General features: G+C 37.5%; 1 protein-coding gene across 4 annotated transcripts; it reads left to right on the top strand.

Annotated features, from left to right (window-relative positions):
- The first annotated feature begins 1,273 nt into the window (after positions 1-1,273).
- Positions 1,274-15,761, top strand: DIRAS2 (DIRAS family GTPase 2). 4 transcript variants are annotated; one of them, XM_035569353.2, is made up of 4 exons: positions 1,274-1,601; positions 6,139-6,252; positions 13,578-13,765; positions 14,957-15,761. In XM_035569353.2, the coding sequence occupies exon 4, from the start codon at positions 14,996-14,998 to the stop codon at positions 15,593-15,595; it is 600 nt and encodes a 199-aa protein (XP_035425246.1). In that variant the 5' UTR covers positions 1,274-1,601; positions 6,139-6,252; positions 13,578-13,765; positions 14,957-14,995; the 3' UTR covers positions 15,596-15,761. The 4 variants fall into 4 exon arrangements, with proteins under 4 accessions (XP_035425246.1, XP_035425247.1, XP_035425248.1 ...); XM_035569354.2 differs by lacking the exon at positions 6,139-6,252; XM_035569355.2 differs by lacking the exon at positions 13,578-13,765.
- Positions 15,762-25,344: the final 9,583 nt, after the last annotated feature.

Genomic DNA, 25,344 nt, shown 5'->3' with positions numbered 1-25,344 from the left:
TCAGGATTAATCTGCACCAGACCTGCACCTAGCACAGATCACTTCCTCAGGGCTTATTGCCCAAGTCATCCAGTATCCTAATATGCTTATAGGTCTGTAAAATGCACATGTAAAGGAAAAACCTTTTCATTTCTGCGTCTAGCAAAAGCATTAAGACAATGAATGAATGTTTCATGAAAACAAGGAAAACAAAGCTACCCTTTACCGAGGATGGCATTTGACAGACCATGGCAGCTGTTGTGAGATAACTGCTTGACCCTTGCTTCTCTAAGCAGCCACAGCAAGCCTAAAAATTGAACACTTTCAGTACCACTGTGCCGGGGTGCTGGATGCCACCTGTCCTCCACAGGGCAGCACTCCTCATGCCCCCTTTATTTCATGGCTCAGCCCAGCTATGTGTTACAGGCTTAGAGCAACCACGGTGCTACACATCCCTGATGCTGGGTTATGAAGTACCATCTCCCCACACCTTCCCCCAAGAATCTGCAGAGAGACCCACTGCATGAGCTTCCCTTTGGAGGGGGGACATCTCCAGCTGGACCCCACTTCTGCTTTGGAAAGAAAAACCCTTTCTGAGCATTTCTAGGAGCTGATTTAGAAGTAAACAGCTGAAGGAAGTATTAGATCTTGTCTTTGGATTTTCATTAAAAAAATACAATTGAAGTTGGAAAAACAATGTACTTGTTTACTTTTCATTTGACCATAAAAACCAAGAAAACTATTTTACACTGGTCTCTAAAACCACACACCAAAAATTTGTCTCATCTGCTTCCAGTGATTGAAATTTTGAGCAGCTCTGTTGGATGAATTCTGTTTTTATGGAATGTTTTTAGTACTTGATTTCTATTGTGCTTTTGCAAATAAATATTGGAACTAAAGGGTGAATTTCTCAGCCGATATCAGCAGAGTTCCATTGATTTGAATGGGGCTATGATGATTTATGCCCACTGGGGATTAACCAAAGGCTTTGTACGCTTTTAAAGTTAAAGGAACAGGCTTTTTCCATATTTAGCTGCTGGGAAGAAAAGAAGAAAAAAAAAAAAGGAAAGTAAAGAACAAAAAAATATAAGCACAGGTTAACATAAACTACGGCTTTAAGTGATGAGCTACTAAATATTTGGAGGGCTTAAAGTTTAATTGTGACAATGTACTGCATCTGGAGAGGAACCCAGAATTTCACAGCTGATATACATATACATACATACACATATTCCACAATTATTCAGTAGGTGGCAGTTAAAAGCCTAGATGAGCCGTGCAGTCGCCATTTAGGCAGGAGCACCAGCGGAGGCTGGAGTCAGTCCATCTGTAACAGTGGAAAGAAAGAGCGAGGCTGCAGCTGAGCCAACAAAAGCATCAGCCCCGGCCCAGGCGCTCGAGGAGAGCACGGGAGAGGAGCGTAGCTGCAGGAGCAAAAGCCCCAGCGCAGGCAGCAGCCAGCACAGGACGTGAGGCAGGGGAGCAGACAACAGAGCTACAGCTCCTCTGATTAAGACGCGGACTCCTTTCTGGCGGAGAAAACCCACAGCAGAGAGGGCGAACAGTTGGTGTGATGACAGGCAGAAACTGAAGAGTTTTTGGAGCATTCTGTTCTTTCACAGGTAATTTTTTTTTCTGTTGCTTTTCTGCATTGCCTTGTTCAAAAAGCATAGCTTTGCAAAGAAATTAGAGGTCTTTTTATCTACTCTGACCAACATTCACAGTCTACACTCAGGAAAAATTTCCACTGAAGTCAGTAGAGTTTTGCATGGGTTACGACTGCAAGATCTGATACAAGTTGTTATTGTGTGTAGGGAACATGGCATGCTATCAGCTGGGGCTGATAAGGAAGGCAGAAGCTGGTCATATGCATACTGACCAGCCAAATAACATTATTTTTCTGTCTGTTGGGATACTAGTAATGGTTTCATAACATTTTTTTTTTTCATTAAAACTCAATGTGCTGAATTTTGTCCTACTTTATACTGCTGCCATTGCAGTGATTTAAAGAGAGATTTTGTTTATTTGTTTGTTTTTATTTTTTTGTTTTATTTTTGTTTTTTTTTTGTTTTATTTTTATCTGAAAGCTACATTTACCCTATGTGATGAAAGAACTCAAAAATGTTGAGCCAGAATAAAATAACACCAGGTGGTTCTTTGAAACAAATACAACTTTGCAGCATTGCTCTCATAGGTAGAAAATATTTTATTTGCTTAGAATATTTTGCCATTCACAATTGAATAAACAAAAATAATTAATGGGGGGGCTATTCTCAAGTGTCTGAGTGACATGAATTCAGAGTTGGTAAGAATTCCTTGCTGTCTTTCCCATAAAATGTGGGATGTACTGCATGCTGCAGCACTCAGTCACAGCTGGGTGAGCTCAGAGTGGAGCAACAAGATTTGATGTATTTCATTTTTGAAGCATTTTCCTAATCTTTTGCTTTTACGGGTGCCTGATTGTACATGGATATGTATATGCCTGCTTATAAATGCACGCATTTACAGGTACGTGATGTGTATGTCCACATGCCTTTCCTTATAAATGAAGCTGTTACAACTGACTGCTGTTTTACCTTTGCCAGTGTTTACACTTTATTGTACCGGGAATGTTTTGCAGATTCCACAGTTGTTAATTCTGTGTCAGATAGTTATTTTGTCTGCTTCCCCCCCCACACCCCCCACCCCTTTACTTTTCCAACTGATGGATTTCACTCATGTTTCAGGAGCTGACCCCAGGGGATCCAGCTGTGCTGACTAAACGCAGTAGTGCCCATTTCTCATGGAATGGCATCTGTGCCATTGTTCGTGGACTGTGAGATGGGTATCCATTCAGGTTTCGTGCTCTCTTATGTTGCACACAATGTTTGTGAGGCTCATGCATGAAGAGCTGTCCAAACATAGACTAGGTCCATGAGGCTAATCAATAGCCTCATGGAACTGAAAGTCCGGTAGAATGACTGCAATGTACGATTATTTATCTTCATCTCTGGGAAAAGTAAAGAACAAATGGGTATAAAAGGGATGCGAATACACTTAGGCTAGACGTTTTCAAACCATTAGAGCAGCAAGGTACTGAAATTACTTTCTTGTTCCTCTAATAGAAAGAAAAGGTTCTGAATGTTTTCTGGTTGGAACTCAATGGAAAGGATTATGTTAAATGGTTGCCTGCAATAGCAAAGAATTGGATTTGATACTCCAGAAGGTCTCTTCCAGTGCTACATAACTATTCACTGGATGTTGCCTGTACTGAAAAATCTCTTTGCAAATGGGTCAATGTCTTTGGAAACACAGGTTTCCATGTCCCATAACAAAGCCAAATGCAAGCATATTTTTTTTCTAAGTTGTGCTGCACTTATGTTTACACCACTGTGGTCCTACAGCAGATGCATAAGCCCTGGTGGTCATCAGGCTGAATAATATTCTCTTCTCATAGTGCAGAGCAGAGTTATTCAGAAAATGATTGGAGTTCAGAGGCAAGGCTCCTTCCTCCTTCTGCCCGAAAGATCAAGATGATGATATCCTACACCAGCACTGCAGTCTGTAATATCCAAAAAAAAAAAAAGTGCATAAAATATAAACTGATTGTGCTGATTCTGAAGTTTGTTACTAGTGTTGATTTTAGTATCCTTTGAGTTTCACCAGATAACTTAACTTTTGTGCTAACCTGCATCTGCCCATGTGAAGATCTCCTCATCATGTGTTAAAATCAAAGACACCTTTTCACTGTGATGGAGTATGCCTTATTCCCTCAGGCTTAGCTTACTTTAGAAAAATTGCAATAAAAAGTACTCTGGCTCAAAGATGCCCTTGCAGAATGACCCCATTCAACTCTATATTATATTATACACCCTTTTCTTCCACTTATTTTCTTTTTAGCCTAATACTTTACTTTCTTTTTTTTCTTTTTTTTTTGAGAAGACATGATTACTTTGGATTGCTCTCAATTTGCAGTGAACCACGGTAACTATTCTGTAATAAATAATGAGCTACATTTGAACCTTTCAGCTTCCAGACAGCATATGAGTACCAAGCCATTCATATACAGAAACTGAAACAGTATTTGACTTGGAAGATTTGGTTCAGTATGTATGGCTCCTTCCAAATATTTGTTTCTTCCCCCTTAATATTTTGTGCTACTAGACGTAATTGAAGAATTATCAGTCTTACCTACTAGAAGAAAAATGAAATTTTATGAAATGTAAATAGATATTAGAAATATTACTTTCCCTTTCAAATTAACAGTTTTCATAGGGACAACATTTAAAAAAAAAAAAAAAAAGAAAGCTTATTTTGATAGTTATTTTTTAGTTTCCACCCAAAGATTTTTTGTGTCAGCAAAAAGATCCTTTCACTACACTCTTGATGTTGCAGTAAAACTAAAAGATGTAAAAAAATTGTCTTATTGCTGCAAAAGCAGTGATCAAAGACTAAGTGCCAATGCAACTGTATGCATAAATTGAAACAGAACATACCTTTTTTTACCTTTTTGAGAAAATGCCAAAAAAATATTGATTATTATATGAGTTGTATGAGTATGATTATTGTATCCTTGATATGAGTATCAAAGAAAGACGAGAAAAATGTCAAAAAGGGGGTATCAAGGCTGTGACAGACAGCCACTCACAGACGCATTGACAATGAGTTCAGGAGCACCTCTTCTCTAGCAATTTGAATTGAATGTTAGACTTTGGTGTAAGAGATAAAAACAATTCTCTGATTTCTCTGACTGTGTTGGGCTGCAGTCTGCTATGGCAGTGAAATATGATCTCCCTCACCCTGACTGGAGGTAATGGAATTGGTTTCAGGTGAATCAGGGTAGGTGTTAATGAAGTCATAACAGCCTTTTAACTTCACTCCTTAAAATCTGTATTTCAGAAAGCAGTCACATGAAAAGAGCAAATCCATTCCTGGCCTACAGGTGTTTCCTACCTATTAAATGTTCAGTAGTTCTGCCTTAAAATTACTGTGAAGTTAAGAATAGGAGAAGCACCCTCTTTTATTTATTTTTATATTCTTGCTTGAAAATATAGACTGGCAGCTTTTATCTGTTCTGAAAAGGTTAGTAATTTAAATAATGAAATATTGGCTACCACCAATAGCTAAAATATTGCTGCAAACCCTCTTTTTTTTTTAAAGAGAAATTACTTTTCTCTTAAAAAAAAAAAAAAGACAATTTCAGTAAGAAAAGTAATCATTTTTGTGAAAGTTCTGAGATGCAGATTTGCAAATTAATTGTTAAAGAAAATTCAGGAGAAAGAAAAATATTTTTCCCCTAAATAGCAAATATCATCTTGTGAAAATTTAGAAATACCTGTCAGAGATCTGTCATTCCTGTATCATGCCACAGAGTTATACTTTAATTGCTGGCTTTCAACCTTTTTGATTTTCATCAATTTCTGGTGGAACCACAGATTTCTTCTGAGTGCCTGGAAGCTTATTTACAATGGGACTGCATTGCTTAATCACTTGCCAGAGATCATTCTGGGTCCTGAACCCAACTGCATTAACCTATTCACAAGTTCTTGCCTAACAAGCAATTGCAAAATGTATTACATTGGGTGGTAGTGTTTTTGGAGGACTAGCCGTGCACAACATAGACAGCAAGACAGATAATGATATCTCAGTTAGACCTAATCCACGTTGTTTTGAATTGGGTATTATTTGGGCTGTATAAGAATACCAGAAGTATCTCAGTAGTCAAGATAGCAATCACTATGTGTATGGCAAGGAAAGGCAACAATGGGATCTATATTCATTTGAACAAATCAGCAAGCCTTGATTCTTGATGATTCTCCTTCTGTAGAAGACTTGTACAAATATTCTCAAATTTACGTTAAGGAATTGAGGACTATGGAGGAAAGGCAAAAGGGCCACTGGTCTTTGTACAGTTTTCTCTACTGAACAGAAGCCAGTCTTCCATGGACACATGCATTCTTCTGTGTAAATGCATACATTTATATGTACCTGTCTTGTCTATGCTGGGATTTTTATCATGAATCTCACAATATATGGAATTATAAATTTGAAAGCAGTACCAGATAAGTCAATGAAGTACCTAACATGTCTAAACTAAAGCTGAATTTAAACAGTAACTGAGTCAACAAATTCTCATTTTTCTTTCCTTTTTTTTCTTCTTTTTTGTTTTTTAATTTTAAGATTACCCAATCCACTTACTGGAAAGTGACAACCAGTAGGACACAAGTCCACCCTGGGTAAACTTGGCATTTGATATCATTTCTGTTTGTGAAAGTGGGAAAGATTTTTCATGTGGTAAGTAGGTTCAAATATGGTAAATCTGTTTTTATGGTACCAGTTCATTAGTATATACACATTACTAAAGGGCTACTTCTGAAAGGTCTTGGACCACAACAGACAAAAGAAGTATACTCCTGACTCCAAAGCACAATATTGGGTGAGGCCTAGCATCTTCAACGTTTTGTGCAGATAAATCCACAGCAGAAAAGGAAATTAATAGACACTTCCACATAATTTGTTTTTCTGTCATCAGTCCTGCCTTCTTCAACATGAAACACTACTTCAATGAACTCAGTTATAGACATCAATGCTGTATATTGGCCGTATAGAAAACATATCTAATTCTCTCCCCTTTCTCTTTCCAGTTCTTTCTTGCCTAGTGAAACTACTGCAGCAGTTTCAGTTGGACACATATTAGTCAAAAGAGCTTGTGAAGATTTTCTTACAACTATAGGTTTGGCTTCTTTGATTTAGCAAGGGAAAAAAAACTGCTAGATCCATTTGATATAATTTATAGGGGCTCAAACAATTTTGAAAAGGCATTGTTTTGGAAAATGAGATGTTCAACATGGGCATGATAAAAACATGACAATTTGCTAGAGGAGAACATGACATATCTGACCACAGAATAGTAAATAGGATTCTACCTCCTTTAAATGCACATTTGCCTTTAAAAGAGGTGTTCTTAAGACAATATCCCACTTCTGCAAATACAGGAGAAAACTGACAAATTATTCTGAAAGACTGTTATCCTTTCTACTACTCTACATACTCTATGTTAAGGCAGTAGTATATATGGAATCTACTAAAGCTCTGAGAACCTCCCTGAAAAAAAGTATACATTTACAATGAATACGGAACATGCATAGAGGTCAGAGGCAAGCTCTTTCCAGTGGTGCCCAGGACAAGGTGCAGTGGGCACAAACTGAAATGCAAGAGGTTCCTTCTGAACATCAGGAAGCACTTCTTTACTGTGCAGGTTGCTGTGTACTGGCACAGGTTGCCTGGAGAGTCTGTGGACTCTCTCTCCTTGGAAATCTTCAAAAGACACCTGGACATAGTCCTGGGCAGCCTGCCCTAGTTATCCCTACTTAGGAAGAGGCACTGGACCAGACAACCTCCAGAGGTCCCTTCCAACCTCAGCCATCCTCTGTGATTCTGTGTGAATACCCTGGCTTAGTAACTGGACTGTATCTGCACACACATTTGCAATGTAATGGACAATCTGGCCCCAAACACAAAAAACAATTTAGCTAACACTGAAATACTGAGATTTTTTTTTCCATTTCTTTTTCTCTTTCTTAGATACTTGAAAGCACATGGTATGATCACTTAGTCCACACTCCTCCAAAGCACCCACTTTGATTCCTTTCTGATTGCACATGGCAATTTTATTTTGCTGCTCTCTGTCCCATCTAGTATTGTACTGACTGAGGCACTGTTTTCATTTTACTTATTAATTTTTAACAGTAACTTTTCTATTCAAATTCAAAAAATTCAGTCATGGTAGAGAGTCCAACTCTAAAACTGTATGTTTCCGTTCAAACAAACTGAGTTTGTAGATTGAATTTGTGCTTCCTATGAGTATGTTGAATAAGGAGAATGTCTGATTAAGCCTCTTACTTTCAGAAGTAATATCAAGTAAATACTATAATAAAGACAGTGTCAGAGAAAAAAGGTAGGTTTATGACATGCAACCTTGTTTACTTATTATTTTCATAGGGGACACTATTTTGTCTTCAACTCCGTCTGGTCTCCTTCCTTCTGGCTAATGGTACAAAGTACTAAATTGGCATTGCTTTTCTTTCAAACTATACTTTAGAACATCTGGTTGTCATTGTCTGCCTGTTACACCAAACAATATATTTATTGATTCTGAAAATAAATTTGGAATTCCAAAAGCCCTGTTGAGTGAGATCTTTTCTGGGGGGCACACTTAGTAACTTCCCCACAGATCTTAGATTATTAAGCTGCTTTCAGTGTCCAGCAGTTGAATTCTCTTTGGTCAACATAACTTGTTATTACCTGTATATTTTCACATCACGTGTAACTGCTACATCTACTGACCTGCCAAAATTACTGATCTTGTTAATGTTTGTTCTACTGTCAAGAGCTCTTATACTACATGAATGCTATATATGCAGACTTCAGAAACAATGTTCAGTTAGATCCTGGGACCTACAGGCCACATGAGCAGAACCCATTTCCTATTTATGATGCCAATACATAACATTTATGCAGCTTTCTTTTGGTAATCCAGTACATTAGTTCTTGGCCATTCAGTGTTGGGAATCTTGAAGCAGATCAGTCTTCACTGATTTTGAAGCTGGCTTTTATTTTGAAGCATTATTTTTTACCATCGTGCAGAGTTGATGGAGATCAATGTTTATTTTCATCAGGAGTCAGTGACCAACTGCATAAACTTTAGTCTCGGAGGGACACCCATCATGATTTTTTTTAGACTAATTAGCAAACAAAACAAAACAAAAAACAAACTAACAAAAAACAAACTATTACTATGAAACAACAACAAAACTGGTGCTGGTGCTGGAGACCCAGGAAGCAACTAATTTAAGTAATCAGTCATCAGAAGCAGTGAAACTACCTTTCCTAAGAATGAGTTGCTCTTCCAAGAGTTATCATTAGGTGGAACAGCTGTAGGCAAAAATTACTTTTTCAGACTAAAGCAAGACGCTTTGCTCAAACTGCACTAGAGACAAGAAAACCCAGAGAAATCTTTGCTCAGTTGGATTAAAGGTTTCTGGCACTGCATAAATACCTTAAGGAAAATGTAGTCAATTGCTTATTTCGAAGACATTTTTGCATTTCAAGACTTCCTTTCTTTTTGTATGGAAGAAGCTATGGTCCAAAATGCCCGCCTGTAATTTTGTCTTGTGAAGGTATTTAAAAAGTTGCAACAAGTATGAATTAATAATATTTAACCTGTATTTATTTATTTAATCTAATATGCAGCAACCTCCAGATAGTCTCTGATACTTATGTTAACAGCTACTGAAATTCAAGTGCAATAAATTCATCAGTGTATAAATAAACTGAAATTCTGATATGACAAAGCCAACTCAAGAAGCATTTTTGTTCTGAATGCATCAAATAATTTTAATTACCCTTATTACTACCATTAATCCATGCGTGGATGGATTATGTAGATGTAACTTGGCCAGCTGTCCTCCTGTTTTACATAAATATCATGTAAAAAGATGAGATGTTTTGAACAGATATTTATCTGTGACCAAGGCTTTTCTCAAATATCACTGACGCAGGCATTAACAGTATGAAAATATTCTCTGCTAACAAAGATAGCAAGAACAACACCTGCATAAGAGCCAGAGATGACATAAATTAAGTGTTACAACATTCCTGCAGAGAAGAAATCACAGTTTACACTAGCTGATCATCAAGAAGCAGGCTTTCAGAGAACATTTTGTTCAGCATAAGAATAAAAAAGTGCTTTACACATGCATTAGAACCTTATGTTTTGAAGCTGTTTTGTCTTCAAATATGTCATAATTTCTATTGATAAGAAAAGAACAAAGCAAAGCAAGCAAAGAAAAGGAAGGGTAAAGAATGAAAGAGTCTAGTTGTAATAGATGGAAATACCAGAAGTAGGAAAATCCCCATTCTTTATGTCTATGTTTATGTCCATGTTCATTGGCAAATATGTTGAAAGTATTCCCACAGAAATGCCTTTTTACAGACAAGTAAAAATTGTATGAAAACCCTCTGTATATAACATGTAATTTTTTCCATCTTCAACATGATGAAACTGCCACCATCCTTGCAACCATGCTGAAATTCATCTTATCTATAACTGTATTATCTATTATTCTCCACCTTGCACCATGTATCTTTGTACAGTGGTGTCATGATTAGATAGTCAGTTTGCTATTTTACATCAATGTAAGATTTTGAACTAAATGTATTGCTCATACTTTACTGGATTTTCTTCCGAACAATGAGAATACAAACAAAGACATCTCCTTAGGCTTAATAAACTATTTATCTAATTAATTAATTATCAGTGACTACCATGAGATGATTTAACGTTAGGAAAAAGAGCTTTCAGAAAATTAATACATAGTGCCTAACAATTGCTGTATTGCATATCAGACAGACATCTCAGTAGGATGCAATAAAAGCTCAAGAACTGGATCACCTAAGACAAAATTAAAGCCTCTGACTCCAGGTAAAAAATGTAGTATCAGTTTTGTTTGTTTGTGTTTGTTTGTTTTCATAAAATGGATGCCACCCTAAAACATACCATCTAGCCAAACAATTTCATAGAAATTTGCAACATGTGACATTGCATGGAATTCTGACAATGCAACATAGTTAAAATCGTTTACAACAAAGCCAAAACTGTGGTTGGAGGATGAACACTTTTTTCTTACGTGCTTACAAAGGAGAAAGGTTTTACTAGCACCATCAGCCTCGACAATATTCTAATCTTTCTCTACTCTAAACCTAAGTATTTAATGTGTAGGAATTCAGCCTTCCTATCTTTTTTTTTTTTTTTTTTTTCTTCAGTGAAAGGGAATTAATATATTATTAATGGATCAAATACAAACATAACGGGCATATCATAAACATAATGGATAGACAAGTGAGACCAAAAAAAACTATTTAAAGGCAGAAGATAACTATGAAGATGCAGTGACTAAATACAGGATTGGTGGCACTGATTCAGTAGATGATAACATACGCACAGGTAATTAGTCACTCAAAGAATATCAAGAGTTTAAATTATTGACTGCATAACCTGTAATGTGAGGTACCTTCAAACATTTTAATGGACATTTTTGATATTTTTTATCTAATTAGCTGGTCAGTTTTATATCAAAAAGACTCAGTCCCTAAACTGCATCCTTCTCTCATAAAGATTTGGCTCTTTTACCTGGCATGTCAGAAACAGCTAGTGAAAGAATGCATTCCAGTGCAGCTAGTAAAGGTCTATAGCTGAGCTTGAACTGGAAGCAGACCTTGTCCCAGTCAACAGCCCAGAGAGATCAGCAGCTGAGGCCTCGTGCTAAGAGAACACCTGAAGAAAACAGAGCTAAGTCAGCAAAGGTACATGGAGATGCAGTAACTTTCTGAACTCTGCAAATGACCAGTTAAAACAGGAAGGGTATGAATATATGTGATGAAAAGTGCTTTGCCTTCTTAAGTGAGGATGGTTTCATTAAACTTGACACTTTAGCGGATGCTAGTAAATTTTCATTGATGTAATTTGTACACATAGCAAAAGCAGCAAATGAGTCGATTAGACACAAACTCATGGATAAGTCAGTCCTTTAGTGTAAAAAACAACTGCTGCTTTGTATGTACAAAATATGAAATGGTCAGGTTTGCAAAGTATGGATAAGGGAAGAAGATATGCAAGTGAAAAGTCAAAATTTTTTCAACTTCATTTTTTCATACCCACATTGGTGAGAAAGAATTGGTGAAACAATGTGGACTTTACTTTGTCTTGTTGTGTGTTTTAGTCAATGTACTTTAAGATGAAGAAAAGTCAATACCCTAATAGGGCAGTATAAAACACATTAACAAATGCACTACCGGGTGCAAGTGCACAGCAGTCACACAGAATGAATTTCACTGCAGGAGAATCTCTGACCAGAGACACATAAGAGAATGTAACTACATAGTAATAATTATCCATGGAAGCCTTTCTGCTATGCTATTAAAAAGCCTTGTGTAGCCTTCTATGCTGTTTGCTCCAAGCTCCTGAGCAGGACAAAAAATAAATTAATATTTATTCGTTATGTTGGTATAAATGATGGACTTTAGGATTAACAGACCTGTATGTGGGACAGACTAATTCTTTGCAATGGCCCAGGTTGAGGGCTGCCCAAAACGTGGGGAGCAGCTCTGTAGCAAAAGGTCCTGGGACCATAGTAGACAGCAGGCTAAGCATGGGTCATCAGTGTCTATTGTCTAATATGAACTTTTCTTCTGCAATTTAAACACTTTAATTCCTGTTTCATCTATCTATCTATCTATCTATCTATCTATTCTCTGCACTACAGATACAAACTCTCCCTCTTTGCAACAATTTGTTATGTATTTGAATACTGTTACCGTGTCATTTCAGGTTTCCTTAGAAGCTTTTCAAATGCTTAATACTTTATACCATAAATGTCACATTGCAATTTGTTCTAACTTTCGGGCAATCGTATGTGCCAGCTTTCTTGGAGATTTCTGAGTATACTTAGAGCAAGAAGTTTAATACAAAAGGAATACACTAAGGCAGCTTTTTAATTTTAATTTTTACTCACAATGCTTCACTGTTTTTCATAGTAATTTTTTTTTTCCCCTTATTATCCTGTTGTTTCTAGGCTACATATTATCTGATTGTGCAACACTTAAGCTGCTTCAGAGGTGAAACAGCCATGCTCTTCTCTCTTGCCTTCTTGCTCATAGAAATTATTAACCTGTAATTCTCATGGTAGCTCATTCTCTGCAGTCACCTAAAACCCTAAGCTCTACAACTGTTCTCAGTTTGCCCATTTGCAGCTGTCTTATGCATAGGCTTATTCCCAGTGGAATAGGTTCCTGCTAGCTTCCTCATCTCTTATTCCTTGCTACCTACTTTGATTTTGTTTTCTCAACAGCATGAGCTGTTTGCACATTTTTCTTGTTCCTCAGAGGGTTTTCCTCTTATATAAACATTTACACCGGAGTTTTCTGTGACTATTCAATTCCTTGAATTCTACTGACAGAGGGAAACAATTTTGCTTCAGTGCCTCAGGATAAACACCCTTATTTATCAGCCTTTCCTTCCTATATTTAAGCAGGTCTCCGAGAGTGAAAGTGACTGCAGCATAGAGAGATGGAAGGGGTGAAGCTGCCTTCTGCCTGAAGCTAGGCTGGGTAGGCAGAGCTGTGACAGCTCTGTGTTATGCCTCAGGATCAGCATCCCCAGTTGCACTGGTTATTCCGCCTACGGTGTGGCAGATGAGGAAATACAATTCCTTCATCCAACACATTATGTAAAGACAGATGTTTTCAGCTTACTCAGACATAAGAATTAGGAAAGACTAGGGATGCCCTGGACAAGAAGGACAACAAAATCAGGGTATGCTTGAACAGCAAAATGAAAACATTAGTGCAGCATGGGCAGGCACAATTTTAATCTAACTGGCGCAGACAGCAATAGCATTGAAGATGGAGAAATACAGAATTCAGTGTGGGCTGGCAACTGGGGAAAGGCCACTGGGGCTCTACTCACTTTTGTACCTCTACAACATTACTGCTATTCTCCCTGTGCTGCACAGAAAAATGGTAACCTAAAATTCTGCTCCACAACACCACCTCTCTTTCAGCTGTAGTGAAGAAATAGCTTGAAGGCTTTCCTGACTCAGTAAGGAAGCCCTGTGGGTTGTTCTGGATCAGCTGCTACCTAGGCAACATTGCAACAGGCAACTTCAACTACTACTGGGGCACTTGGACAAGAGACTGCTATTTCACTTACAATATTCCTTCTTAAATCATCCCAATTTCCTTAGAACAAGTAAGTGTGCACCACATTTTGCAGTTTGTCCCACATATTTATATTATATTTTATCTAGTTTTGGCTTGAAAAGCAAGTATATCCTAGACTCTCTTCACCTCCTAGGGTTCAGTTGTTTAGTGTTCATTTACTTACATCTCACTAAACAAAAATGAGACTTGTACATGCTGTGTACCTAATGAGCTGCTACTGATAGGAGGACAAATTCATCTTCACTTTTATTTCAATGAATTCTAAAACAACCATAGCTTTCAATCCTGTGAGAGCTTCTGACAGCTTTACCATTTTTATTATTTAATAATAATGACAATATTTGTTGTCACAATGTTTGCAGATAGTTTTTGTCAAATGTCACTAACTTCAGAGATCACAGTGACAGCTGACATGTGAATTTGCCAAGCCTGGAAATATGCACCACTTAAAAATGTTGTGAAGATGCCTTCACAACCTTTCCAATAAGTATAGCATATCTCCAATTGAATATCATCTGCTGTGAAATAAACATTAGAATGAAAAGTCAAACTGAACATGAACTCTCTAGGTTTATCACGTTGTACTCTTTGTCCTGAAATGAAAATGGAAAAATGTATAAAACTGGGCTACATACTCCCAAAGAGTTAGAAACAAAGTGAATCTGGTGATATTGCTGAATAATCTACAAATACTTTTAACATGCCATGAATGCATGTTGTCTAGTGGCACTGGAGATAAATTCCCTAACTATGAAGAGATAAGATATTTAGAGTAATTGACTGTTGTACATGTATCTACCACTGAATTTCAATTTTTCTATGATGATTTGAAGACACTTTATTTAATGACAAAGGAGTAGTTCAGTTTTTATAATTTTTCAGGCCTTGGCCTTGCCAAAATACCAGTTCCTGTATGTAGCTTTTTATTCTAGTGATGTTAGTCCGGTAAGAATAATACTTAGGATCACAATGTTCATTTCAAATAAGTCATGAAGTGATGAAGATGGTCTTTTGTTACCATTCCAGGCTGGACTGCAAGTCCTAAAGCTACTACTGAAATAAATAATTCTATAACCCACTACAAGTCTTCTTAACTATTGCAGATTATGTCATCACTTCCACCACATTCATTTCTCTTCTGGGAAAAGATAAGTACAATCCCTGAATTTACCTGCATTAATGTCATTGTTGTTGTTGTTTTTCTTATTTTCCTTCCTAGATTTTTCTCTCTAGCTGAGCAACAAAGACACCAAGAAACATGCCAGAGCAAAGCAATGATTACAGGGTGGTTGTGTTTGGGGCTGGAGGAGTTGGCAAAAGTTCTCTGGTCCTGAGATTTGTGAAAGGTACTTTCAGAGAGAGCTACATCCCTACCATAGAAGACACCTATCGGCAGGTGATCAGCTGTGATAAAAGTATATGCACTTTGCAGATAACTGACACTACCGGAAGCCATCAATTTCCAGCCATGCAACGTCTTTCTATTTCTAAAGGACATGCTTTCATTTTGGTTTACTCTATCACCAGCCGACAGTCCTTGGAGGAACTCAAACCGATCTATGAACAAATATGTCAGATTAAGGGAGACATAGAAAGCATTCCTATAATGCTCGTGGGGAACAAAAATGATGAGAATCAAAATCGAGAAGTGGACAGCAGTGAAGGAGAAGCCATGGCCAAGAAGTGGAAGTGTGCCTTCATGGAGACCTCTGCCAAGCTGAACCACAATGTGAAGGAGTTATTCCAAGAGCTGTTAAACCTGGAGAAACGCAGGACTGTGAGTTTACAAATCGATGGCAAAAAAAGCAAGCAACAGAAAAGGAAAGAGAAGCTGAAAGGCAAGTGTGTGCTCATGTGATACTGCACTAACAGAAGTCAGTCATGCTGTCTCACCTACCTGATATTACCTATAGACAGCAAACAACCATACAAGACCCTATTGATTGGTATCTGTTTTGAAAGAAATATTTGTAATTTGAAAAAAAAATGAGTTACTGTGGTTACTATGAAAATTTTTCAAAAATTGTGTGTTCTAGATATCAGTGAAAAAAGACCAGGAACTGAAAAAAAAAAAAAAAAAAAAGATTGGCCAGGATACCTAATTTAATAATTTACACAGGAAAAGAAATTTCATCTTTAGCATACTGTGGAAGATTTTGGAAGTCAGCATCATAACATTTGTATTTGCATGTAACTGCACTGGAAGGCAATGTATAATGCTAGAATAAAAACCAACGTCAACAAAGAAGCCTACGACATATAACTGCATGTTGGATGAAGTTATCGTACTCTTAAAGAGTGCTGTGGACAAACGGTTCTGTGCAATTTTCAGTACTGACTGATGGGGCAGTGTGCGTAAAGTAATCTCAGATCTGCCAAATAAACTATTTCTCACTAAAGGGAAGTATGGGGATAGCACAGTTAGAAGGAATGGGGATTTCCTCTACCGCCCCCAGCATGAGATGTCTTTCTTGTAAGATGCAGTGTTTGAACTGGAAGATGAGGAAAAGCCAGAGATGGAGATCATCTATTCTGCACCTATCACTCCAGGAATGACGTACTTTTGGCCCCAAGATATTTCAGAAGAGCAGATGTTTGCCATTGGAGAATGTCAGATAATAAAAACAGTGTGTATATACAAACAGAATACTTCCCAGGGAGGACTGGCTGGGGAGTTCTGTACAAAAGCCTCTATGGAAAAGACTCAGTTTAAGGACTGCTGATGAATAAATGAACAGATAGTGTGATCTGCAAACGGACTGGAAGTTTGTTGAGCTTGTTGATGCTGTTGGAGAGGGGTCAGTGTAGTACAGAAAGGTTTTGTTCAAATTACCATATTAGTTGAGTAAAACTTCTTTCCATCACTATATTCCAGTTAGAATGGTTTTGCATTCATACATTGTTAGGTTTATTGCCTTTATATTGTCTAAAGGGTTTTATATTCACTGTTTAAACACACAATTTGAACTGCTGTGAATATTTATAGAGCCAAATCCTACATCTGGTGTTAGGACCCACAAGAGTCTCTAACAGAAGACTTGCTGGGTAAGTACTACAGGATTTGGCATATTAAGAGTTACAATCAGTACTGTGTTACAGAGCAATACAAGGCTCAGAATAGAAATAATAATAAAAAAAATGGTTCAAACCACTCTGTCAGGGGAAACTGTTCTTGTCAAAATCTTCTAAAGGGGATAAATGCTAAAAAATGTGAGCTTTTCTGGATTTCTCTTAAAACTTTTTTAAAAAAATATATGAATGAGTAAAGTATGTATCCTACTCATAACAAAGATCATCAAAGATAAAAGAAGCACATACTTTTTTTTTTTTTTTTTTTTTTTAAGACACATCAAAATTGTATAAGCTACAATTTGCACATTAGGAGCTGCTTTGAAATAATAAAACCAATGTCATATTTTAGGGAAACATTTACATCAAAACCATACTATGAGAAAATGCCGTCAAGTATTAATATTAGTAGTATGCATGCTGTTGCATTATAAATGTCTTCTAATAGCTGTTCAAATGCAGTATTGACATTAAGAATTGTTACCTTGTTGCTCTTAAAGCTGCTGCTTGTTTACCTTCTACCTTTCCAAACAAAAGTGCAGATATTTCATAGGTAGTGTGATAGTATACATGTCTTTGAGCAAAAACTGCTGTTAGCACTATCTAGAAAGGAGCACAATTTATGTTGTTCACTCAGAAGAAGTCCTGGCAGCATTAATATCAAGTGTAAAACTCCTACTGATTTTAAAGGGGATAAAGTTTTGGTGTTTATGATGTTAGAAAAGAAAATTGGAGAGAGCAGGAAAAAAGGCTAAGACTTTTCCTTAGCAATAATTTCCTGACTCTTAAGCATTGCTTTTTCTCCATAAGTCTCAAAGCACCTTACACAAAGGATAGCATCATTACCTTAACTTTGCAGGTGATGAAACTGAGGCACAAAGAGAGGAAGCAACCACACAAGGGTACCCATTAGGTTAGTGACAGACCAAAGTAGAAAAACAGATCTCCCCAGTCCCCATCCAGTGCTCTGTCTGCCTTTGGTCAGACTGACTCTTCAGACTCTTGCATACTTCCTAAAACATATAAAGAAGCCTGGTATAGCTTACACAGCTAAGTGCATCTTTTCCTTCTCAGTGTGTCAATAGGTCAAACTATTTCCAGATCAGGGATGCAAAACATTCAAAAGCACTATGTTTAGTATGACTTTTCTACATTTTTATACATTTACTCTGTTTGTAAGCAAATAGTTGAAGATACTTATCTTTACAGCACTGGATTCCACTAACAGAACTGCAAAATCCAAAGCAGGACTACACTTGGGGAGCAATGAGTCATATACTGAGGTCAGAAGGACAGGGATGTACCACTGAGGCAAACAGGCTGGTGCCAAAAGGTCATTATGCATAGTACACTTCTAGGAGACCAGCATGGAATTACAATAGAAGCCAAAACAAAAAAAGGCCATATAAAGAAATTATCCTTTTGGAGTTATTATTTCAGCTGAAGAAATTATTTGCATGATGAAGAATCTTGTGGTAGTAGAGAGTAGGGGATCTGAATTAGACCAAAAAGGTTATGATGGCAAGGACATTATGGGCTGAAATTTGGCCCCTGGCTTTTGCTGAATGTGCCTCATTGAAAGAAAAGAGTAATTGTGTGTCAAAGCTGGAAATTAAACAAGTAGCTGCCAAATGTTAGTCTTAAGATCCATTTCCTTTAATTCCCAGTTCATTCCTCTCCTGTTACATAATGAGCCATGAATTATTTCATGGACTTGCATGTATCAAAGCAAGGCCGGTACAGAAGCAATATTACTCGTGGACCACAGATTCAAAAGAGAACATATTTTATACCCTTGCATTGTCATTCTGGTTTATACTACTAGTTTATGCATATCTTACATATATGTCAGCTGTTTTAAAACATTTGTTTTGCTATTACTTATCCTTTTTTTTTTTTTAATACAGGAAAAAATATAAAGAAAATACACAGCTTTGTGTTTTCTTTGGGGATGTGATATTAGTCTAATAAACTCTTTAAAGTGTATGGAAGAGATATTACATATTTAAAACGTAAAATCTACAGTGAACTTTAGCACTCAAACATATAGAGAAAATGACTCTTTACAACGCATGACTTTTGTATGTATATCATATGTATTAAGTTATATAGATATCACAAAAATGTGTCATTGTGATTTCATTAGCAAATATTTTATTCAAAAACTGGATATTAAGTCATTTGTGCCTACAGGTTTCTATGTTTCCTGTGATGTTCCAAACATAAAAAATAAAGTTTTAAATGGAGACTTGTTTTGGGAAAAAGCCTTGTTGGTGCCTGCATTGTGTTTATCTCCTATGTATATTAAGCATATCGTTTTTAAAAGTGGAGAAGGCAATTCCCTAGATCAAAACAGATTCAGACACGTTAGGCAGTGTCCCAAAATCTGCAACTACACAAATAGACTCCTGGAAAGACCTAAGAGGGGTGAAAGAGTTTGTCCTATTTAACATTTTCCTTTACTCTATTACAGTGAGACAAACGCCTGAACTTTCAAAACAATCTACCTTCCTCATAAAACACAGGTTATCAGTAGGTGTATATTTTTTCCATCAAAAAGCAAAATATTTTTGGAAGCTAGTCTGTATTCTATTATTTAGTTTTAAATAATGACAGATATGAACTTAGTGCTTGTGCAAAAATTGAAACTTATTGTACAGATCCTGCTATTCCTCCTCTTCCCTACCAAATGTTTGACGTTTTCACAAAATTTCCTACTACAATATATTATTGCACCTGAAAAAAAAAAAGTCAAATATAATAATTTAACACATTTTGTAATTCAGAAATTGTTCAGTTAAATGATTATTTTCTGTATGTATTCCATAATTTGTTCTCAGCAGAGGAAGAGATCAACAAGCAAGCATGAATACTTAGGTACTTTAGTGAGCATTTGAAATGTTGAAATATTGAGTATTGAATGCAAATTTCATATCACTGTGAAGTAACGTGACATAGCAGTCAAAAAAGCTTTTCATTTTTGGTAAACAGTGCCCCTATATTTATATTCCTTATGAGAAATTCCTTATAATTCCTCTGATCCTGTTTTTTTTTTTTTTGTTAGTTTTTCTTCTAATACACCCTCATTTACTATTCATTGTCCTGATTCTGACACAACCTGCCCTGGAATAGTGGATTTACAGTCCAGAGGTTTGCACAATATAGTAATTATTTTATTTTCTATCTGTAGTTGTCCATCTATTTGTCCACATAAACACCCCAAGCATTACAAAATTTGCTTGCCTCTTTATTTTTTTCCTTTGGTTACAACTCTTGTTTCCCAGTGAAAAATATATTCCTAGTTTGCATATGTCCTCATTCAAAGTTATGAATACAAATTTAAGTCACATGTAGTTCACTGGCATTTTAACTATGTCCCACTCACCTTCTATGCATGTTTTCTAATTAATACAAATGTTTATTTAATTTAGTCAATGGTACCTAAAGTCCAACCCCACTAAAGCTGGAATGAGAGGGAGTGCAGAAATTTAACACCTTTGAAAGCATGGACCTGGGTATCTCTTTGGAGGGACACAGACTCTGCTCTAATTTAACCAGAGTAATATGAGGTTTATAGAAAACATTAAGCCTCATCTGTTTCATGTAGTTTTCTCTGGTTGAGTGCTGCTTTTTATAATGAGTCATAGCGGACCTATTGAGAAGTCATAATGGAACTGAAGCACAGAGGAGCATTTATTATTCAATCAGATGTACTTATACCTCATTTAGATATTAAGAAATGGCCCAAAATGAATCCTACAAGTGCAGTTTTATCCTGATGCCCTGAAAGCTGTAGATGACAGCGTCTGTCACGTGGAAGCTGCCACTGTATTTGTATTAATTTCGGTAGAAAAAAGCAGGAAATAAAGCAGCAGAAGAGGTATTTTTCCCCAAGAAGTTTATGGTAAATCATTTTTTTTCGATGTGTAAGAGGACAAAGATAATTTTCATTCACTTTTAGACAGAGATTTGGAGAGCACCAAGGTGCCAGTCACTCTAATCTATGCTTACTTTACAGAGGCTTTTGCTCAGCGATGTTGTAAAGATCTTTCACCTTCGGTTCTTCCCTTCCTTATTTGGTACTGTTCCTGCTGCTGGTCAGTGTGGTCCTTAAAACATACAGATCATGGACCTACTTAATAACTTAGTCAAGGTCAGACAGTCTTAAAATAACAATACGATGGCACTGTATTGTTAGGCACATGAATTTAATTCCAGATTTTACCTGTGGGAATTGCTGTGGCCCACCTGTCCCCTACACAATTGGATCACTGTATTAAGTAGATTGGAGGAATATAATTCGGGGGAAAGCAATGGAAATGTCAGAAGTAAGTGAAGATTTTACAGGAACTCTCTATTTCCCAGGAAATTCTGAGATCAACCAAGACTCCTAAGTATATTTTCAAAGGAAAAATCAATATTCTGTTGTCACGCTGAGTTGTGTTAATGAGCACTGCTGTTATGGACCTTACAACCGTTAGTTGCCCATGGAGAACAGTTGCTGCTCACTCGGTGACCTAGTCAAATCTATAACTCATTATAAAAATAATGGTAAACTTAATGGCTAATTTATCCACCTGTGTATGAGTCCAGGAAGGGTCTCAGTTCTTCAAAAGCAGAAACTTCTAGTGGATGTTCAATAACAGCATCCAGCCCTTCTCCCCTTCTATGCAGTGCAGATAGGTGCCCATGGAAAGGATCTGCAAAAATCAGGACATTGACTAGGCAGTTACCTAAGCTGAGCAGAGGGCAGCAGGGTGGAGGACGGCGAGAGAGGTTGTGGTGGTTTTACTCAACTCGGCAGCCAAGCTCCACCACAACAGCTCTTACTCCCCCTCCTCAAAGGGAAAGGGGGAGAAAAATACGATGCAAAGGGCTCAGGGATTGAGATATGGACAGGGAGATCACTCGACAATTATCATCACAGGCAAAACAGACTCAGCACAGGGAGATTTATGTCATTTTTAACCTATTACTAACAAGCTAAAGCAGTGAGAAACTAAAAACAAAGAAAACAACAACAACAACAAAAAATACCTTTCCCTCATCCACACTCTTCTTACCTCCTCCCCCCAAGTGGTGCAGGGGAACAGGGAATAGGGGTTGCTGTCAGCCCCCGATGCTTTGTCTCCACCGCTCCTTCACAGTCACTCTCTGCCCCTGCTCCCCGTGGGGTCCCTCCCACGGGATGCCGTCCTTCCCGAACTGAGCCTGCGGGGGCTGCCCACAGGCAGCAGCTCTTCAACAACTGCTCCCACACGGCTCCGTACCACGGGGTCCATCCATCCCCCAGGAGCAAACTGCTCCAGCACGGGTCCCCCACGGGTGGGCGGCAGCTCCCCCCATTTCCCCTGCTCCTGCGTGGGCTCCTCTCCACGGGCTGCAGCTCCGGCCCGGGGCCTGCTCCTGCGGGGGCTCTCCATGGGCCGCAGCCTCCTGCAGGCCACGTCCACCTGCTCCACCGGGGGCTCCTCCACAGGCCGCAGGGGAACTGCTGCTGTGTGCCTGGAGCAGCTCCTGCCCTCCTGCTGTGCTGACCTGGGGGGTCTGCAGGGCTGGTTCTCACTCCTCTCTCCCAGCTGTGCTATTCTATTTAATCTTGGAAGTTAAGAGTTTAGGGAAAAAAAAAAAAAAAAAAAAAGTTTTATATTCCTTTTCTTAAATATGCTCTCACTGAGGCAGAAACAACATTGCTAATGGCTTGGCTCTGGCCAGCAGCGGGTCCCCTTTGGAGTTGGCTGAAACTGACTCTCATCTGACAAGAGGCAGCTTCTGGATTCTTCTCACAGAATCCACCTCTGTAGCCCCCCACTACCAAAACCTTGCCACATAAACCCAATACATTGGTATGTCACTCTAGCAGTATAAATTGGTATTTATATACTGTGGGCTAGCATGGTGATGAGAGGGGATTCAAAAAAGATGTGACCTAAATGTCACACACTTCATCTTTACCACACAGCCTCCGGTGGCTATGTTCTCAGTTAGCTCTGCCTGTCAAGTTAAGATAGCATTTATGCTATGTTTACATTGTTGGGTCATTTAGGTGACACAGCACTACTTTCAGCTTTTCATATAAGTTAGATTACAAAATCAGCGTTGCACAGCAGACAAGAAAGCACATTATTTTACACTATACAGTGTATAAGATTATGTATTTTTAAATATAAGCTAGTAGCTACAACTGTATTGCCTTTGTTGTTGTGTTGTCTTTTGTCTTTCAGCTGTGTTTCCTCAGAAACTTGAAATTAGTGCTATTCTACTTGATCGTGTAAGTTAAGTTAGTTTAGGAAAGAAACTTCCATATTAGGACTATTTTCAGCCAGAGATTTTTAAAGTGCATTCAATGGCAATTAGATTTTGAAGTTCAACAGAAAATTTAACAGTCATTTGTAGAGACAGTATTAGTCATCTATTTCCCACACAAATATGTTTTATGGTTTGAAATGTCACTAAAATGGGTATTTTAGAACACAAAGCAGAAGCTTGAATAGGAACAGCTTGAGCTTCTTGTATTTTAACTTTCAAATAAATGGAAGTGCATGCAAGTTCTATTTATTTATTTATTTATTTTCTTCCGAATGCCAGAGACCAAACTCATTCTTGGTTTAGTTAGGAATAAATTTGTTTCCATATTTTCCAGCTTGTTGTCAAGGATGCTATATTTGGGACTTGGTATGGTAACATACAACAGGCTTTTGGACTTTAAGGACTAAAGATAAACCTGTAAGTAAGGTACAAGCAGGAACATTTAGGAATTCTGTTGCCTTTTCTAACTCAAACGTTGGCTTTTAGCAAAATGACTAATATCCATGTGTCCAAATTTCTTATGTATAAAAATGGAATAACAACATTTTTTTTTCTTCTAGAAAACAAAGAATACTTATGGAACACATGATGTGAAAATCTCACTTCTTTAGTTTTTTGTTTTGTTTTGTTTTGTTTTGTTTGATTTCAGTGCTCTCTTGTAATATAGCTGACAATTTTTCAAAACCTATTATCTTTTTTAAATTCACAACACAATGTAAAAATCTCTTCCTTCTGGACACCTCAGAATTTACCTTTTTGAGTCTCATGCTTTCATTTCAAAATATTCCAGTGTGAAACAACATAGCTTTCTCCCTCCAACTTCACTTGCTAAGCCCCTCTTCTGTTGATAATGACTGCTGCTCCACCACGTTGATGATACCACCATGGAGAAATAGAAGTGATGCAGGGTGTGTGTGGAGAGACTGTACTTCCAGGCCCCTGCATTTGCTGGAGAAGCAACCTGCAGTACCTCCTCTGTTCCTCTGAGTTTGGTTGCTTGCAGGTCATGTTTGCTGGGCTACAGCACAGATCCGATCCCTGCACAGGCAATTGGTAGGCAGCTCTCAGGCTGCGTGCACCAGAGCTGGCATGGAGAATGTTCCCACTCCAGCTAGCAGATGCCTCTGGATGTTGTCTTCACCCTATCATCTGCCACGTTCTGTTATCCTGATGCTGTTTTGGAGGCTGTAGACAGCTTTCTTTTCAATGGCCTAAGGTAATGGGATTCATCACCTTGTCTACCAGTGTAGATACAAACCTAGAGATTAGAAAAATTCTTATTGCATAAGATTTGAATGTACTTTTTTTTAGTCCATAAGATATGATATAATTTATGTTTCCTCACAGGAGATTTTCTTTTTAAAAGAAAACATCTTGAATGGTTAGTTTTATCTTTGAAATTTAAAGAGGAGAGACCGTGTTAGATGACAGCATCCCTGTGCATTCCTTTAACGCTAACTTTACTGTGAAGCAAATTGAGTCCTCATCTCAGTCTCCAAAGAAGCAATAATTCAGTACATTAAAATATTGACTTTTGCTTTGACTGGCAAGATAGTTTTATTTACTGAGGTCAAGACTATAATGACAAAAGCTCTTAATTGCCTCATGTTATGATATGTGGAGCAACCAACTGAAGAGTAAGTTACCTGCAGGGGATGATGGTGGTTCTATTGATTTTGCTTTTAATCTCCAGTAGTGTGAAAAAGAGACAACATTTGCATTAGAATATTTGAATGTTCAATCACTGAGAGATTTTTTTTGGGGGAAAAAACAACAACAGTAAATTAAGTTCAGTAGGCCTTGGCTTAGATTTGTTCATGGATTGGACATGTATGATGAGTAGCAAGTAACACTTCTGATCCTTTATGAAGGCTGGCTATTTTGCAATAAATTAATAAATATTGCTCTTATAACCGACCAGTATTAGAACAGAAACTGTTAAATTTTGTGGCGACAGCTCAACTTGCCTGATTCTTGGAATAAAATATTTCTACTAGCAAAAGCGGGATTTCCCAAATCTATTGTGAAAGCTTCCAGTGCTGTTTGAGACATTTGGACAGCTTTCAAAGACAGAGAATGAATTGGTCTGAATAGGTGATCTTTTTGAGAATAAGAATGACCAATGACCTTCCATGTGAGTTTTATTCAAAACTTCTTGCCACTATTTTCTACTTTTTAAACAATAGCAGGATCAGATATAAACAATTTTTATAGTTGATATAATTGAAA

Source organism: Cygnus atratus, chromosome Z, assembly GCF_013377495.2.
Source record: "Cygnus atratus isolate AKBS03 ecotype Queensland, Australia chromosome Z, CAtr_DNAZoo_HiC_assembly, whole genome shotgun sequence".
In the NCBI taxonomy this organism is placed as follows: domain Eukaryota; kingdom Metazoa; phylum Chordata; class Aves; order Anseriformes; family Anatidae; genus Cygnus; species Cygnus atratus.
Note: the sequence above shows the minus strand (reverse complement) of the source record. Positions and strands in the feature narration are given on the sequence as shown.